General features: G+C 39.7%; 1 protein-coding gene and 1 long non-coding RNA gene across 2 annotated transcripts in view; one reads left to right on the forward strand and one right to left on the reverse strand.

Annotated features, from left to right (window-relative positions):
• Positions 1–417: 417 nt before the first annotated feature.
• Positions 418–13,950, reverse strand: LOC117937429 (glucagon-like peptide 2 receptor). The gene is made up of 13 exons (XM_034861403.1): positions 13,392–13,950; positions 9,420–9,516; positions 7,538–7,642; positions 6,656–6,777; positions 5,482–5,588; positions 4,091–4,247; positions 3,817–3,976; positions 3,662–3,722; positions 3,504–3,570; positions 3,182–3,270; positions 2,738–2,876; positions 2,608–2,649; positions 418–1,247 (listed from the first exon to the last, which is right to left on the reverse strand). Exons 1-13 carry the CDS (start codon positions 13,485–13,487, stop codon positions 879–881), a joined length of 1,611 nt encoding a protein of 536 aa, XP_034717294.1. The 5' UTR covers positions 13,488–13,950; the 3' UTR covers positions 418–878.
• The window catches only part of LOC117937434, an 18,610-nt gene continuing 7,561 nt past the window's right edge, over positions 8,760–19,808 (forward strand). Inside the window, exon 1 of the long non-coding RNA XR_004655151.1 lies at positions 8,760–8,771. This is a non-coding gene — a long non-coding RNA (uncharacterized LOC117937434). The remainder of the gene's footprint in view (positions 8,772–19,808) is intronic.

A 19,808-nucleotide genomic window follows, 5' to 3' on the forward strand; every position in this document is an offset into this window, starting at 1 on the left:
GACTGGATGACTATGTCATCCAGTCTTGCCCTCAGTGATGCCCTCTGCCCCCACTCATGTGATGTTGTTTATATTGTCACACAAGAAGCGCCGCAAATGAAAGCGAGGGAAAGCCAAGCCCTTCTGCCTTCATTTGAATTTTTTAAATTATGGAGATAATGACAAGTCTCCTTATTTTGTCATGAGACAATAAATTGGCATAAAAAAATAAAAAAATGTAAGGTTTTTTACTACTAAGAGCTTTTTTTGTAATGGAAAGAATAATGGTCAAGATTTTACCAAAGGGCCCTCCACCGAACTAGGCCACAATCCCCAACTTTGACCCAAGTTGATATTAAAGCTTTAGCGCAGCAACTATTCTACATTAATTTGTGTCCGTTACATGAAAGCCATTGCCAAATAAGTTGATACATGCTTGAGTGATGCGTTTCACATCACCGATGACAATAGAAAACAGTAGCCTTGAGCTTTGGCGACAAATAGGACACAAAATTATAAGATAATAACATCGTCTGAAGAGTTCATCATGTTTTTTTAATCTTCCATGTCCTCGATTTGATGGGATAAACACTACCAGTAACTGCGTGGGGGAGGGTTGGGGGTGGTGCACGATCACCAAAGGCTTCCGTCATGTGGATGCTCCAACAGTGTTTTTGTCGTTACTTCGAATTCCTCATGGGGGCGACAGAAACTATACACTATAGCTTTAATCAAATTTACACAAACCAACAAACACAAACCAAACCTGGGGCTTTTGGGGCCACCTTTGCCCGATTGGCAATCCATCTCTGGAATTCTTTTTGTCTTAATTACTATTTAAGCATACCCCAGGTTTCTTCCCATGTTAGTTGATAAAAGAATCAACCAGCTACGGGAGATCAGAACTCGCTTTCCTCCAGAATCTCCTCCATGGTTTCCCCAAGTGTCATGTCTCCATCACTGCTGGACAGGCTCTTCCTGGTGAGAAAGTCAAGCCCTGTTATGTCACAGCCCTTCAACCCCTGACCTTTAACCTCTTCTAGTCCAAGCCTCACGTGTTGTCCATGAACAGCCACCTGAAGCAAGTGCGGATTTGTTGTGGAGGTGCCGCCCTCATCGTAGGAGTCACTCTGCGGAGAACGCTGTGGGCGGCGTCCTCGAGTGCACTTCCACAGGTGCTTGAGGGGCACACCCCGAAAACAGCTCCTGACCTGGAAGTGGTTGGTGAACAGGAAAAGCTGCCAGCGCTTCTTCAGTTCAGCTTGAACCTACATTTCAGCATAAATACAAGTGTCAGTCATACCATTGCATAAAAGCCCTATTCACACTGGACTAGTATTACCTCTTGTAAGTTGTAATAAATGCAGAGGTCATGTGGGATCTTAATGGCCTGTGAATTTGCCATGTCTGCATTGCCTGCAAATGATCTACCGTAGTTCGCCAAATGTGTGTAATATTAGTCCCTTGCGTCGCGGCATATGTTATTCATGGTTGTATCAACTAGCTGTCAGTAAATTTGCACAGGATTAAGATCACATACAACCTCTGTAATTATTGCAAATGACTAGAATTTACCAGGTAATACTAATCCCATGCAAATGGAGTTTAAGTGTATACTGTAGGCTTACGACTGGACTACATGGCCACCTTATGACTTCAGTCCAATATTTACTCTTCAACCCTTGGCTAAAATGTTGCTAAAAGCTAACAAATCACTACTTTTGCCTGGGCAGGCAGCATTCATTGGGTTTATCAAAACGTGTTTTTCTTAGAACAGCTGCTGGCTGCTTTGGTCTCCACCACCTCAGGACAAACATATCTCAATCTTTAGCTGCTTCTGTATATGCTCCACTATGTTCACTAGGTAGATGCTTGTCTGTTTTCCATTTGGTGCTGGTCAGTCAGCATACAGCGGTTTTTTAGAAACGTTTTTGCTAAAGAAACCTTTTAATAGTACATTTTATTTAAAGGTGCCTTTGTCGGCACTCAAGGACGCCGCAAAGGGTAGTCATATGATAAAAACAGCAAAACAAATACTATACAACAAAACAACGGAAAAGGCAGAGAAATAGACATTTAAGTTGAATAGGCAGTTTTAAACAGATGTGTTTTTAGTTGAGACTTGAAATGGGCGAATGAACCAATGTTTCCGAGTTGGGGGGGTAATGCGTTCCGGAGACGGGGAGCAGAGAGGCTCAATGCTCTGCCCCCCATGGTGGTGAGACGGGAGGAGGGGACAGAGAGGTTTATGGAGGAAGAGGATCTGAGGGAGCGAGAGGGAGTGGGACGCTGGAGGAGATCAGACAAATACTGGGGGGCAAGGTTGTGGATGACCTTGAATGCAAACAGGAGGACTTCAAATTGGATTCGGAGCGAGACCAGTTATCCAGATCCGGATCATGGATGTAATAAACCGGTAAACTCAACCTAGAGTCATTTTGTTTATTTGGGTTTATTGAACCATTGTTAATATATAGAATATGAATTGGTGCAGCTTGAAAGGCTGAACCAACAAATGACAACAACAAATAACTTATTTACCTTGTCCCTAGGCTTCCAGTTCATTATATCCATTATTATGATCCTTAAAACATCCATTAAAAAAAATCTAAACAAGAATGAATTTACCTCTCCGTTAGCAAAACAGTACAGCACAGCAACCAAGAATCCCTGAAAAATGTTACACACAAATTATGGTTAATGTTTGTTTAGAACAAAATTGACTTGATCTGTATGTGACCAACATCACAAGTGTTACCTGAAATGAGCTGAGGGTCAGGTTAATGAAGTTCCTGGCGTAGCGACTGCTGCCCTCCACGCATTCATCTATCAGCACAGTGAAGACCACTTCATGGATTCCCAGCAGAGGAATGAGTACCAGTGTTGCTCTGGCCAAACTGAAGGGCATAAACAAACAAAAATACAGCGGCGCATATTTATAGACTGTTAGGGATATTCAGGGATAAGGTTCATGCAATTTAGACTGGCTCATGAATCAAAGAGCAGAGAACAAAATAGAAGACAAAAAAAAGGTTTTTAAATGTATGCATGAGCTTTCTTTCTTTCTTCCATTTCTGGTAAAGAGGACAGAGCTTAAAGACATTTGAATGTGTGCTGTATGAATGAGAGTGGTTGAAATTTAAGGTTTAACCAACTAAATAAAGTCCAGTTTAAAGACACCACAAGCAGTTGGGAAAAATACCTGTATCTGTAGTCTGTAAATTTCACCTGATCTGCTTTCAGTTTGGACAACAGCAGCATCAGAATCTTGATGAATATGAAGAAAATGATCTGCAACACACATCCAGGGTAGATTTAAAGAAAATGCATCCAGAAATACAGCTGACTTAATGTTTGACAAGACTACATTTGACATAAGAGATACAAATCTGTCAATTACATTTTTTTTACACTGAGGAATTAGTAACCAGTGATGCTTGTGACTACTACACTATATAACAGCTTCTATATCACATGTCATCCCAAGACAGGAAAGTTAAACGCAGTATAAAAGCAGAACTTACCAGCACAGATAAAGTAATCGGGCCCCTTATTATCCACCAGAACCATTTGTTTACAATTGACCAGCACCTAAGTAATACGTTTTAAAAGTCAAGCGGAGAATGGAGAACATTTCAACACATTCTGTCAATTTGTTGTGAAGTATGTTGGAAAAACTCACTCTGTGTTTTCATATAAAATCTTTACCACTGTCCATGGTGTTACAAACAAAACAGGTGTTCCTAAAAAGAAAAAAATGCATGTGAGCATGAGATTCAACATTTTACACCAAACACAGGCACATACCATCACACACACACTTTATTCACAGTTTACCCCATCCTAGCAGCATGTATTTCTTCAGCAGACAGCCCTTAGTCAGCACAGCTGTGAAGAGCAATGTGTGGAGGAAAATGGCCTCCACCAAGAGCCAGAAGTAGTTACAGGCCACAAAGTATTCCATGCACACTTTGGAGAATCTACACATCAACGCTATCTGTTGAGAAATACTGCGTGTTAAATTAGTGTTGCAAAATATTGGGCTGATTTGATCTATTTAGGTTATTTCACATATGCTTTGCTGTGCATAATAAGACAGTATATTTTATACCGCAGAGCTGGAGTAGGAGTTCCAACCAGGGTCGTCCTTGGGTAGTTTGGAATACATGATGTACAATATGACTTCCTTAGCGATGATAGCCAGGGCTCTCAGGATGAACGACACAAACAGATTCATGTGAATGTAGTTCCTGGTACAGTGGAGCTTCCTGTTTAATATAGATACAGCAGCAATTTGTGGAAGGCGTTGATCCATGCGTATGTGTGCATATCATTAGTATAGTTTAAGCAAGTGAATACGTCCCATACATGATTGTCTATCACAATGACTAAAAGAAGCTGCATCATGACAAGTGAAGGACAAATAGTTGTTTAATTGTCAGCATTTACAATCCAGGGGTCCGTTTCAGGAAGGAGGTTTAACAAACTCTGAGTTAATTTAACCTGAGATGGGAAACGCTGAGTTTTGGGATCTAGAACAGCTTATTTGACTAATACTGTATCTGAAGTCTCTTTTATATAGACCTTAGTGTTCCCCTAATACTGTATCTGAAGTCTCTTTTATATAGACCTTAGTGGTCCCCTAATTCTGTATCTGAAGTCTCTTTTATATAGACCTTAGTGGTCCCCTAATACTGTATCTGAAGTCTCTTTTATATAGACCTTAGTGTTCCCCTAATGCTGTATCTGAAGTCTCTTTTATATAGACCTTAGTGGCCCCCTAATAAAAAATCTGAAGTCTCTTTCCCAAAATTCAGCCTTGGTGCAGAATTTAAGCCACTAGAGCCAGTCCCACATTGAGCTTTCCTTAGTATGTTCCATTTCTGAGTCTGTAGCTTTTGAGAAGGAGAGGGGTGCGTGGAGGAACGCATATTACTGTTAAAAAACCTCATTAAGTGAAATTTTCACAAGCATGGGACATTCAATAAACCAACCCTGTTTTTTTTTCTTCATTCATGCAGATAAAAAACTGCGCTAAAATGTGCCTGATACAGACTGAATGAACTAATGAGGAAATGAAAGAGTGCTGTGTCAGAGGGAGGAGACCGAAAGAAACTCAAGGTTTATTGAAGAAAACCTGCTTCCCACCAGGTTAGTTTCACAGGCTCAGTTACCATAGTAACTGACTCAGAGGTTAAGATACATCTCTTTCTGAAACAAGCTGAAGTTACCCCTTTCTCTCAGGTTTGATTAACCTCCCTTTCTGAAATCGAGAGTTTCCCTCATCTCAGGGTGAACAAACTCAGAGTTGTCACTAAAACCGCTTTCTGAAACAGACCTCAGGCCAGTGAGGGCCAAAAACATGATCCGACTACATTACAGACCTGCTGAGCCGTGCAAATGAGATCCAACTTCTAATAAAGTAGCAAATGATCTGTCCTTTATCCACAGAAAATGAACTGTTTTAATAGCATGCCATTGCCCCCCCCCCCCGACACTGACCTCAACATGCCCATCAGGAGAGTAGCCAGTGTGAGAGATGACAAGGACAGGGAGTAGCCAATGACAGAGATGAGTCTGAGGGCTGTCTGGCGAAGCATTTCATCCTCCTGGACTCACACAGGCACGCACACACAGGCACGCACACACACACACACACACACACCAAGGTTATAATCGTCAACGAAAACAATGACAAATTAAACACAGCCTAGTCCATGGCGTCAAAGAGTCCTATTTGATTATGACTTATGCATGTCAGATAAAAGCAAGTGCCTTGCAATGGAAGGTGGTGAAATATGTGGACATTTTATTAAAGGGATAAATCGCACTAATTTGAAGGTACGTTTGAGAAGCACGCACATGGAGGCTAACCTAGCTTACAAGGTTAAAGGGAATGCTAAGCCCCCGGTACCGTTAGGGTCAAGCAGCATGACAGAGACTACCTGAGGACAGAGAACACTATAGGAGGGCTTTCACCGCCAACCCATAGCTGCTGGCTAGTAAATACGCAGGAACACCACAAGCCTGGGATAATATTTTTATTGATACTGGAATGTCTCCACAACTTTGTTGTTGACATCAAAAAGTTCGTCACTTTATGTTTTATAGTTTTTTTCCTGGCACACGTCACTTATATATTTTGCACTTGTGGCGGCATCTTGTGTAGACAATTTATGACCATATGTATATTTTCTGTACTGTTGTTAGTGGTGAATACATTGTGAATACATATTTCAAAAATTGTAAAATGTTTTTGTTAAGTTATTAATACTAAATTGACTTGCTACTAAATTAATTAGTACTTAATACTTGTTCTGACCTTTTTGAATCTTGGCCCTGACAAATAACACATATTACAAAAAAGATTAAAACTAACAAAAACTCAAATAAAACTAAGCATTTAAAAAATATTTAAACTGAACCAGCAAACCTGCTTTTAAAACTACAATGAGTCAGAAAAAACAAAAGTCAAAACCTGATGGAAACTGAAAAACTATAATAACCTTGACACACACACATGCACACATCAGTGATGCCATAATACATCCATATCTAATGGATGTTGTCTTCAAACTGGTAGAGAGAACAACACCTCTTCAGATGTTTCTAATAAAGAGAGACATTTTCAGCTCCAACACTTACTGTGAGCAGAATCTATACATTTTACACCCACCTTGTCTTTGAAATATGTGTCCTCCTTACATTCTGAGTCATCCCTCCAGAGCTCAGATGAATTCTCTCTCTGTCGCCATCTCCCGTTTTCTAAGCATTCTTGGTGTGCCCTCCTGGAGGTGTCTGCAGGTTATGTAAAGACACGTTGAAATGCATTGTGTTTCTGTCAAATGCAATCAGATGAGAGGAGAGAAGGAATTTTAACCTCAGCTGGGAAATGTGTTGTTATTTTTTAATTATTATACAACTAAATCCCATATTGGATGGGTATGGTCATTTCTTCTAAGTGATTAAAACTAGGGTTGGGCAATATATTGTTAATGGGCCTGGATTAGGTAGTTTTCCCAATTGTTTTCCATACCAAAATTGGAGCTTGAAACCCAATCACTGAAACCTTAAACCCCAAACTAACTAAACTAAATAACATTCAAAGGAAAAATCTCTGAAGTCCCTTAGGAAAGCAACACCAATCCCAATGCCAAGCTCTATACACCAATTGGCAACACCCACTCCTCACCAACAAACAAAATAACGAAAACTAGTTGTTGTAAACTGGAGTAAAATTAAAAACAAAGCCGTGGGGGAAAAAACTAACTGAAACTGTTGTCTGTTTGCAAAACTAAGTAAAATAAAATAAATTTATTATAAAAAAAACCCGGAAATTCCGACATTCCATGTCAAACTGAACACAACATAGTCCACTCGACTGGCGTCATGGGGGTACCGAAAGTCGGAAGAAAGCGTAAAAGTCCTACTCGATTATGATTGGTTCAGATAAAACCAAGTGCCGTGTGTCGCGGTTTTCATCTTCCTTGGAACAGTGTCTATTATTAAAAACAGATAATTGCAATCTGCTGACTCCCCCCCCCCACAGTAACATTACCCTTGCTGATCCATGGTAAGTAAGAAGGACAGGGGACCGTCACATTCCCAGGAGACGAATGGGGCCAACACACAAACATGTCAAACGTTCCTTTACAGTAGATTCCTGTGAAACAAGAAAAATTGAGATTTTTACAGAGGTCATAACAATCAAAAAAATAAATATAGAAATGCATACTATTATAAACAGAATTTTACGGATAGATTTGTCCTATGACTATAACATATAGATGACTAGTATTGTAAATAAGATTTACAGCTGGATATGTACTGAATATAATATACAGGTGGAGTATTACTATAAATAGAATATTTACAGATATGTACATTGAACATAACATAGAGATGGTTGTTACTATAACAGAGTTTACAGGTGAATATGTACTATGAATATATATACAGATGGCTATTACTATAGACAGAATTTTTACAGATATATATATATATATCTGTAAAAATAATAAGTTAGGCTAAAATTAGCAGTATAACAATGGATTTAAGGTAGTACAAATAAAGTTTGGGCAGAAGCTATCCGAATTAAAGTGCAGTTAGTTACCTACTGGCCCGTATCATTTTATCATGAAAAATATTCAATGTATGTACTGTATGTATGAGGGACATGGGATAGGGCACAAGGGATATGTTACATGTGTGATTTCTGTCTGATGTATGCTACGTATGTCATGCAGGTTTATGTTCAGTTGCCACTTTCTGCAATAAAATGGTTAATTGTCTGCTGCATGAAAAAAGCACAAAAGCATGAATGACCTAGAAAAGCCCATTCATGCTTTTATTAGTTCACGGTTGGACTACTGTAACGCTCTCTATGTTGGTCTGAATCAGACGTCCATCACACACCTTCACACGCTTTTTAATAATTACATCTAGACGTGCACACATCACTCCCATTCTCTACACCCAGAATTGGCTCCCGGTGCGTTTTCGAATAGATTTTAAGATTTTATTGTTGGTTTTAAAGGTTTGAAATGGTCTCGCCCCAGAGTATTTTTCTGAAATTAACTTTGCGGAAGCACAACCAGTCATTGCGGTCTTCAAATCCGCGCGTTTTAGAAGTCCCAGGGTCCAGGTTTAAACGGTTGGGGGGGGGTTAGGCTTCTACAGTTGCTACTCAGAGACTCTGGAACAAGTTCCCCCCCTGATATTCGCACTGTTACAGATGTCTCTTTTTACAGGTCCAAACTCAAAATGTATCTGTTTAGTCTGGCTTTTAATACGTAGCAGTGGTGGGACCATTTCATTATTCTGTTTCCTTTTAACCTTTTCTGATTTTACTGTTTTCTATGTTCACTCTTTCTATTGTATGATGTGATTTTACTCATTCTGTTAAGCACTTTGGATACCTAATGGTTGCTGTAAAGTGCTACATAAATAAACTTTAAATGATTGATTAATTATTAACACTGCTGTGCAATGTAGGGCCGATGCTGTTGATTCTGCAAGTGCAAAAATATTTTAACCTGAATAGGAATAGACAGGTTTTGTCCATACTGTGCCCAAGCCACTGTCCCAAGGTGGTACCAAATACTGGTACAAGCTAGTGTCCCTGCTCAGAAGGTAAAGGGTCAGAGAGCAGCAGCAGCAAATCAGTAATGCTAGCAATAGCCGCCATAGCAAGAAGCAATCATTAATTTACCTCAAAAAGAGCAAACAGCCATTGTTTTCTTTATATGCAAGATGCAACAAGACCACAAAGCGGATTCTAAATCAGCTGTGTTAGTCCTCATCGATCACTGTGACAGCAAGGTGACTTTAAAGCTGAAATAATGAGTGAATTGGCCAATCATAACAGATGTATTTTCACAACTTTCTGTCTTTTTTGGGTTAAGGTATGAACATTTGCAACCTAAAAGACCTCTACTCACCAGTTTCTGAGAGTGCGCCCGTTGCCAGGGTTCTGTTGCAGTTCTCCCAGTATTCAGTCCGTTTTGCTATGAGACTTTCAAGCACTGAGCCTTTTGCCTGCATGTGGATATAAAAAGTGAGAGTAAAGGGTGATTTCATTATCAAATGCTTACATGACAATGTCATAAATAACATCCTTGACCTCCTTGAAATCAAAGTGGAACCATTTGGACTTAAGATGTCTTGGACCAGTTATAAGACCAGTTTGACAACAGTTAATGCAGCGACGAGGTGATTTATTGAGTTTATATGATAAACTAATATACTCTAGACTTGGACATTTAACAAGAAGGTTGATGCATGATCTGAAATAAGTTTGCTAATGTACCAGCATTTTGAAATCTTTGGCATCAGATTGGCTGAGAACAAATAATCAATTCTAGAAAAGCTCTGATTAGTGCTGGAGTAGCAGGGAAATGTTAGCCGGTTAGAGTTTGCTTCTCCATGCATCTACCAGACTAAAATCTTCTGTGAACTGAAATAGTTCTTTTCTAGCCAGGGAGTGAGAGGTGTCAACCCCAGAGGATCTGTTTAATTTGGGTCGGAGTTTACAATTGAAGTCCCCACCTTTGATAATTAACCAGGCAAAACAGCTAGCACCCAAAAATGTTACGCCCATTTATTTCAACCAAATTCACTTCGACAGAGTAAGTTCAAATTCAATAATTCAGCAAGAGAAACCACACACAATGCTAAAGAAACAAAACAGAAAAAACAGAGCGTACTTTCCCAACTGAAAAACACCAACTATCCCGAGTACACACATCCGAATGGGCTCAGAACCCTAACCCCAAGCCCAATTATGGAACTGCGCCGCTCCACCTGAACAAACATCTTGGGAGGAACAGCAGTGGTAATATAAATGAAGTAATAGATTTGCAAAGCAGTACTGAATGGAAATGTGTTGCTGAAGGCGGGCCTCTTTTACCCAAACCTCTGCGTCATGTTCTTGTGTCTGCTTTACTGGTGTTGGTGCCATCATAAATTGAGGACTATTGTTGACTGCTCCTCAGATCACTGCATGGTTAATGGAGACAGATAGCTAGACTATCTGTCCAATGGAAGTTTCTCACACATCTATTTTACTGTGTGTGGATGGTTTGGCAAAGCAAGACTATTCCCACAGAGTCCAGGGTCTTCTTCTGTATTGACACGGTTGTGGGTCTCTGTTAGTTTTTTCCTGTTTTATTTTGTTGATCCATTCTCTGTTTCCTTGTTGTTTTACTTCTCATGTTTCTGTCTTCTATGTTTTACCTTAAACATAGACCCTTTACCTTTTTACCTTGTCTGTTTCATGCTTAATTTACTGTTTTATTTTGAAGTCTTTCTTTTTGCCCCATGTCATGTCTTGTGTTTTCCCTCCATGGTTTGGCAGGCTCTTGAAGGCATTGACTGCATATTTACACGGGTACTTGCAACCGAACACTTTTCTGAAAACTGACAGCTGTGCACAATGTTATTTTTGAAAAAGGAGAGGTTAAAATGTCTGTTAATGTCTGTTGTGAACAGTTCCGTCCTGTGTGTTGCTGTGTTTCTGTGCTGCTGAATTTTCCCCCTTCTCTTTTTCATACGTGTCGCAGTCAATTTTGAGATGTTGGACTATTTCGCTTCCATGCTTTGCTTGAATGGAAAGAAAACTTTGTTTAAGGCCTACTAGACTACTACCCTCCGTCTGTTTGAATGTGTAGATTTCATTTCATTTCAATTAACCAAACAATCTAATCTGCATATTGAAACATGTCAACATTTCAGGGGAAAAGACTCTTAATGTAAGTCATTACTTGGGGAAACTCTGTGGTGCTGTATGTGTAAAGGCCTAATTTGCATATCAATGTGGTGGTTTTGATGATTGTGATTTTCCATGTTTGATTTTTTCAATCAATAAATATAGTTGTTTGACAGGACAGCAGCGCGCCAACAAGAATATACCATATATTTATTTATAAAAAGAATTTAAAAACACCCCAGCAGCTTCTCTCGAGGAAGACTAAAGGGCAGATGCTCGAGCCCCCAATGATTTATCTATGTGTACACATGCCTGGTTACTATAAACATTTTCATTTAAGACCAAACTCATCATAACTTTATTCATAACAACATAATTTATGGCCTCAAGAAAATGTCTTTTATATATATACATACCTATAATTATTATTACATATGGGATGTTTAGGGGGAGATAGCAGTTCAACACTAGATGCCACATATAATTAGTGTAATATAATATACATATAATTAGTATACAGCATTTGGAGGCTAAACCTAAAGATTCATTGGGAATGCAGCTCAGCACTGTATCAATATCACGAGCCATAAATCATCATTTGTCTAATAAGTTGCAGCAATCTTTGGGTTGACGTCACTTTTTACACAGATTTGTTGTACAATTTAACCCTTTTTTAAAATATATTTGTCAAAAGCTGCTCAAAAATTCCACATTTAGACACCAAATATAGACACTAAGACATTAAGGAACACCATAAAAGAGTCCATTGTGTAATTTGATAGCAAAAACTTTGCCTTTCGGATATTTTTATAACAATTGCATTGTTCAGAAATTAGATGGCAAACACTACTGTGGTAGCCATAAAACACATTTTTAAGAGGGCAAGGGACAAAATGGCCGCGGCAGTGTTTCCCTCGCCAAAATTGAGACTGCCACAGCCTTTGAACGACAAAATGACAGCTGGAGTGTTGGGTTAATGATGTTTTAAAAAGTACATTTAATCAAGTAATTATAGGATTTTACAGTACAACCTATTTCAAGGCATTTGTAGCCTCTGAATGGATGAGGATGTGTAGCGTAAGTTGCAATATTTGTATCTATCCGCGTGGTGGGAGCATTTGATAAGGAGCACCTTTATTTACAGACAGGACATTTTCTCCTGTGTATACAGTAATTAGTGCAACGGATTAATCAACCTGGCTTTCCGCATTAGTGTCATGCCTGCAGCAATGCAAACACACCTTTTTTCATGAATCTTGTCTTGCAGCAGTCTAAAGACTAAAGATTGTTGTAATCGGCACCTATTGTTAATTTAAGATCAGTCATGAATTAGGATTCTTACTTAATTTGCTGTCCTTAGTAAGAGAAATCTCTTTCAGCTGCCATATTTGTCAGTTATAATTCAGTTCCAAGGCAAAGGAAAATAGCTTTCCTATCTTGGACATACAACCCTAAACTCTGCAACCTGTTTGTCCACTTTGTCTGTTCATTTGCTTACTTGTCTCGCCAAGACTGTCCAGAGCGGTACTACCAATGGAGGAATGACAGGAGGTGCTGTCTCCCTATCTTATCCGTTGTCTCCCATGAGACTAAACTTGCTTCAAATGCAGCCACAGACTCTGAATTTCCTTGTTATTTCACTGCATTAAGTTGAAAATAAAAGAGAATTATTGTCACGCCTTGAGAAAAACATCCCTCCCATTGGGTCTCCAAAACAGACACCAAGTTGTTTTTTACGCATATCACTAAACTGCAACTTTCAGGCAATGCTTTTAGAAGTACATACTCTAGAATATGCAAATGAGCAGTGGGACCTTCTGTAGCCCAAACTTCGTGTAAAAAAGACAAAATTAAGAAATTAAAAAAGAAAAGAATGCTGTTTTTTTAATGTTGTTTTCCCCACAGCCGTCTGTCATTCAGGGTCTTTGCTGTGTTTTATGAGAAATGCGATGTGATAGGTCGCATTGCACAGTAAATCAGACGGGGAATGCTTTTGTGAAGCCTACAGTGCCGTTGAAATAATATTTATTTAAAATCAAAGGTTGAAGAGTTAGATACATTAGACCATAAGTCTGTTTGTGTCAGGTAGTCAAATTGACTGGCTGTAAAATTGACAGTTAAATAAGACATGAATGCATCATAATTTAAAAAGTTTGAATTTGTGTGTGCATACTGGACATGTGTACATTAAGTAATAATAATTTACCTTCTGGTTGAGGCTTACAACGAAGAATGCAAGCAGGACTGTGTGTCTCGCTCTGGTCCAGGTCCTCTTGTGCCAAGTAGGCCGCAGGGTTGGCATGGTGCTGTGTGTTTACATTGAAAGCAGCAGGTTTCTGGTTTCCTCAGCTGGTTTGCCACTTCATATCTCACCTCTGCACTCGCTAGGGCTCTCACTCATCCTTATTTAATCTTGCTTAATCCACTCAGCACAGCTCTCCTTGCTTCGCCACACGAGGTAGCTCCCGAATAATCTGAAAATGTTGTATAAATTTGGAGAAAGCCTTGCAAGAAAAGAAATTCTTCTTCTACGGTTTGTGATGCTTACCATTGTTGGTATCAGACAGTTTCTCTAATTCCTCAAACTCTTCTAGATCTTTTCTATTATAGAATCCAAGCTCTTACGATTAGGTTCTTTCAACAAACTGATCCTTGACTTGTCAAACATTACTTGTTAATGATGTAAAGAAGGTAAATATGTCCTTGGATGCAGTTCCAGTCGTCCTGTCCATGAAGTCCCTGAATGAGGTCCATCCATCTGCACTCTCTAGACTCACCGCAGAACTGAGCGCGCCTGTGGATCCTCACCGAGAGATCGCCCCTCTAGACCAGTCCCTCCACAACAAATCAAGATAAGCACCGAGGAAAGACAGCTACAAAATTGGATGGATTTAAAGACATAAATAAATACATTAAAAACTAATATATGTGCATGCGCACGCACACACACACACGTGCACGCACGCACGCAAGTACCACATGTACTGTAGACAGAAACAGCTGACCCCTCCCTAATGTTTAGATCTCTCACACCATAACTGAGCATCATCCAGCCTTTTTGAGACTAACAGGGAACCTATGGTGCACAAGCCATCATGGCTTCATGCTGTCTAGCTACATATGTCAGGCAAAACTATTTTATTTAATAGCTCCGATGCCGGGAATGAAGGTGTGGAGAATAAAAAGGTTATTAGTTGACTGTTGAATCTATTTGTTTTTAAAGCAGCATAATTGTTTTCGCACGTCTGACATCACCCGGTGTAAGAAGGAGAGGTACCGCAGGCCGCTGTCAGACTCTACAACACCTGCAATACCTGATAATGTTGTAGTTCTGTTCCTGTTTTTCATTTAATCCACATACTCTATGTATATCTTTATCTGCATTTATATTTTTCCATTACAAGTACTAGCTTACTTTTTCAATATTATTTATGGTCACAGGTGAATATAACTTATATTATGGTTACCTGCTTTTGCATTATTACTTTAATTACATATTCTATTTAATTTTAACGTCACTTACTACACTGCAATGTGGTTTTCTTGTACTATGGCAACTGAACTTTACTTTACTTTGCAATACCTTTATTTGACGCCAATTTACTTTAGTCTACCTTATGCCCGTTGTCTATTGTTTGCCTATTTTTCTTGTGTGTGTACTGTATGTTTGTTTTCCTTTCATTGTAAAAAAAATGCTGCTGTAACAAGGGAATTTCCCCGCTGTGAGATGAATAAAGTGTCATCTAATCTAATCTAATTTTAACCGTGTAGAGTTGATGTGTCTAAAAGCTGCAGTATGTAATACTAATAGTAGGATGGTCATTAAAAACAACACATGTTACATTATACAGTCTATGTACATTACACAGTGATTCAATATTAAAAAAAAAACTGGCATTGATTCAGCTCTAAGTCACAAGGCATTTACAGTACAATTTTGTACAAGTAAAGCACATTTAAAAAAATAATCATGGTCTAACAGTGAAAAGCAAATAGCAGCTACTATTTACACACATTTGCACACCATCACATCCATCTGATTGCTAAGGAAATTAGGGAAACTGTTACATTTGTGAGTCTTTTTTTGTAGTGTTTCCTGTTTTATTTTGTAGTAGCTTGTTTTTCTCCCTTGTCATGTCTGGTTTTACTTCCTGCCTTGTGTTTCCTGGCGTTGTGATGGTCTGCCCAGCCCTCACGTGTTACACCTGTCCCTTGTTGACCTTGTTACCCTTTGTACTTAGCCTCTGCGTTTCCTTTCTGTATTGTCGTATCATTGTATGCTGTTTCTGTTCTGTTATGTCGTGGATTCTGTTTGGTGTGTACTCGGTGTTCCACTTGTTTTTGTGTTCCTGGTTTTTGTATCAAACTGAAGGCTCATACCTTAGTGATGCATCATGTGGAATTTTAAATGTTTTATTAAATGGTGGTATAGCTTTCAAATGTCCTTGCGGTATAGAGGTGACAGATTCCGTTGCTAAGAAAATACATAGTAATATAGTAATATATTTTATTATTGTGTTTCAGGACCACATAGTTAAGAATATACAGCTGTGGTCATACATCCATATTTTGTGCCCAAGTGAGGGTAAAGATAAAGTTTAAAGCAGAGAGAAAATAGAAATATAACAAAATTTTGTTGTTCTTTGAAAAGACTTAAATGGCACAAAATTGTTTAAAGCTGACATGGCCTTATGGTTTTTTGTAGGATTCATATTTATAGCTGACTGAAGTAGGAGATAATGTGAGAGTTCAAATGTGCCCATTTGAGACCAACGTGATGGTTTTGATAGTCGAAACCTCATCCAGGGCTCATGTTTTGTTAGGAAAGGTTATTGTCGGAGCCAAATTAAGCTTTGAACCGACGGACTAAAAGCAACACAGACTTGCGCTTATTATGGTGGCCACAAGGAAATGTGGATGATGCTCGAGTGGACTATATATATATCTATATATATAATAATATCTATATAGTTACTCCCGAACCCTGCAGTGGAAATAGTGGTCTATTGAGGGTTACTGTTAGTGGAGAAATTGGTATCAGTGCATTTTCCACCTGTGAATTTGTTGACTGCCAAAAAAAAGAAAAGATAAGTGTCCAAGGACTCTACGCTATGTAGCAGGTGTTATTAATGTGTGACATACATTTCACCTCAGCCCACACACATAGCCATAAATTCCGGGAGTGAATTCCAGGTGAAAATTTGACAAAGTCAGCCACTTTAACATGCTTGTGTATCTCATTGCAACTCCCCAACTCAGTGCAGGTTGTTCCTTATGTAACATAGGGGGAGGGGGGGTTGTGTTATCACATGTATTAGGTAAACACACTGCTGCAAATGTTATGATCTTCTACATATTAGTTAAATAGTGTTTAACGGACAGGACGTGTGCTATGTGGAAGGTTAAACAGGTGGCCGTGCTGGTGCGTAAACTGTTTGTGTCTCCGCCGTGGTTTGGAATTGGAGCTTTGACCATTTTAAGGTGAGAGGACAAACACTTGGTAAAGAGGCAATCTAAGGGAAAGCTGTAAAGGCCTTACTGTAGCTGACTGCCGTAATTTTAAATTTGTAATTTTTATTTTTAATAAACCAGCCGAACCAGCGCCATGAGTGGTTGAGGGGGGGTATGGTGCCTTGCTCAAAAGCACCTGGCAGTGCCCAGGAGGCAAAGGGGCATCTCCGCAGCCACCAATCCACACTCCATACTTTTTGGTCCTTACGGGGACTTGAACCAGCAACCCTCTGGTTCCCAACCCAACTCCCTAAGGATTGAGCTACTGCCACCCCAAATCATTACTTATAAACCACTAGGAGTGTGTGGTTGGGTTAGTATCTGCCATGACCAACGACTTTCCTTCTGCCTGTATTTTGGCTTTTCTTCATATATTGCTGCATACAATGCACAGCCCGTTGTCATTCCCAATACTTGCTCTGTGACGTCTAATACTGAGGCACCCAGAGGACACCTCTGCTGTTTCTTGGTGTGTTTTTGTTTAGCCGACACATCCACATGCAGTGACAGAATGAAGCTCTTCATTTACACAAAATCCAGGAATGCAAATACTCAAAACTCAGCAATGTCATTGTCTCCAAAGCAACATAAAATTTTACAAGAAGAATTATTTGCCATGTGTATCCTGAAGTACTGACCTGAAAGGTGAAAGGGATGTGAGAAGACATAATTCGCTGTAAAACAAAGTAAGTTCTCTATTGTATTGCGACATATGTGCGGGGGATGATCCCCTGAGGTCAGGTATGTGGAGACTTCTTTAAGACACACTGACTTGCCTGGCCACGCCCTGTGCTATTTCTTATAAAGCACCTGTGCTGGCGTGGAATCACTGATTTTTGATCTGAGGAGTATGGTTACATGTGTGCATACAGTATCATAGAGAAAAATAGATACTGTGGGTTGCAACAGTGAATCTGCATACGAGTAGCTTACGTGAAAACAGTTTTGACTGTCTCTGGGAGTCTGGGAGAATTTATACCTAATATGCCAATTCTTGTTTGAAATTTTCACTTTCTTATTGAATTAATGCTATTTTTTGTGTATGTATTAGTGTGAGCAAAATACCTTTCATCCGTTGTCCTCATGAAATTTGGGAAGAGATGCTGCAGAGATGTCCTGAAGACTGGCAGAACTTCATCAAGGCACAACTGTCGGAGGATGGGAAAAAGGGAAGAGGAAGTAGGTTTGACCAACATCTGTAACACCTGGGGCTACAGTTACAGATACAATTGTGCTCATAAGTTTACATACCCATGCTCAAGTTGACTAAAAAGAGAAATAAAAAACTCATCTTTTGGAAATTGATCTTAATGCCTTAATAAAAGAAAAAGGAAAAATCCAACCTTTTAAGAACACCAATTTGCTTTGTGAATGAATAATGTATTGTAAATAAATAAATGTTCTTCCTTAAAGTGTAAGGGGCATGGATGGACGGAGGATACTATGCATCCTGATAAAGTTCCCTTGGTCTTTGGAATTAAAACAGCCCCCCCCCACACACACACACACACACACACACACACACACACACATCATCACATACCCTTCACCCTACATAGAGATTGGCATGGGGAACTTTCCATAAAATCATCTCTCAATGCAAATCAAACCGGCTATTAGTCTAACTGAAATAAAACCATGCCAATCTCTATGTATGGTAAAGGGTATGTGATGATGTGGGGGGGGGGGGGCTATTTTAATCAACTTTATCAGGATGCATAGTATCCTGGGTCCATGAAATAACTGGCCTTTAATAAAAAAAATCTGCCTGCCTCTGTGGGAATTTAACATAGGGGGGTGTATACTTAGGCCCCCTGTATTTTAAGGAAGAACATTTATTTATTTACAATACAATATTCTTTCACTAAGAAAATTGGTGTCCTTAAAGGTTGGATTTTTCCTTTTTTTTTAATTAAGGCATTAAGATAAATTTCCAAAAGATGATTTTTTTATTCCTCTTTTTAGTCAACTTAAGCATGGGCATGTAAACTTATGAGCACCACTGTAGCAGCCCAAATGCTTACAGATACTTGCGAAGTATTGCTCTACCCTCCAAAAGCTCAATGCACCAATATATTACAGGATGTGTTGGCTAATTCTCTATAAATACCAATTTAATATAGACTGCATTACATTACCCACTTTCACAATTTTAAATGTACGCAAAACTGTTTATTTAACTTGATTATTCCAACAGCCAGGCTTCCTGCAAGGAATCAGTCCCCAAATGGCAGCGATCGCCTCCACCAGGACCCCCGCGGAAAGAATGTGCACTCTAGTTTTAGATGAGATGGCCATCAAGAGGCAATTCAACTACGACAAGAGAAATGATGCGATTTATGGCGGATCTCCCTCAGGCCATGCTGCAAAACAGGCAATGGTCACTTTAGGGAAGGGGAAACAACAACAACATTTTTTGTTGGTTTTAAGACCAAGAACATTTAATTTTTTAATAATAGCATTTGTGTTCCGTCTCGTCGTCTGCCTTGGATCTCCTTCATCTCCTACATCACCTCCCGTGTCTGGATTGTTTATGTGTTTTTGTGCTGGTTGTTCTGTTCCGTCAGAATTAAACCCATTTACTGTGTACATTACTCCCTCTTGTGGTCGTTCTGTGTCCGGGTCCTGCACCACACCTAACAGAAGGAATTGGCCAACATGGACCCCACAGCACAACCACCGGCTACAGGAGAGGAGGGCGCCAAGCGGGCTATCCAATCCCAGGGTGCTTTACTTGGGCAACACGACCAACTCATCCGAACTCTGCTAGAGAACAACCAGCAGTTGTTCAATCAGGTCTCCAACCTAACCGAGCAGGTTAGCAAACTGGCTGTCTGTCTCTCTCCCTCTCTGTCTGTCTCACCACCTGCTCCCACAGAGATGGCTGCCGCGGCAGGAGAATAAATATCCCCTGCCGCTCATCAACTCGACCTTCGAACCCCTTCAACACGCATCTTTGTTCACCAAGCTAGACCTTCGCAATGCTTACCATCTCGTACGGATCCGTGCTGGTGATGAGTGGAAAACGGCCTTACGTTTGGCCTTACCAATGCCCCTGCGGTTTTTCAGGCACTTGTGAATGACGTGTTGAGGGATTTTTTAAACCGGTTCG

The sequence above is a fragment of the Etheostoma cragini genome, chromosome 21 (assembly GCF_013103735.1).
Source record: "Etheostoma cragini isolate CJK2018 chromosome 21, CSU_Ecrag_1.0, whole genome shotgun sequence".
NCBI lineage: Eukaryota > Metazoa > Chordata > Actinopteri > Perciformes > Percidae > Etheostoma > Etheostoma cragini.

What these genes read in the sequence shown, in the direction of transcription:
- LOC117937429 (XM_034861403.1), bottom strand. Translation starts at nt 13,487, where the DNA reads ATGCCAACCCTGCGGCCTACTTGGCACAAGAGGACCTGGACCAGAGCG. An exon ending in ACTCCTACTCCAGCTCTGCG is followed by an intron (nt 3,977 to 4,090) that starts GTATAAAATATA and finishes ATTTCTCAACAG; the next exon opens with ATAGCGTTGATGTGTAGATT. An exon ending in TGACCCTCAGCTCATTTCAG is followed by an intron (nt 2,650 to 2,737) that starts GTAACACTTGTG and finishes AACATTTTTCAG; the next exon opens with GGATTCTTGGTTGCTGTGCT.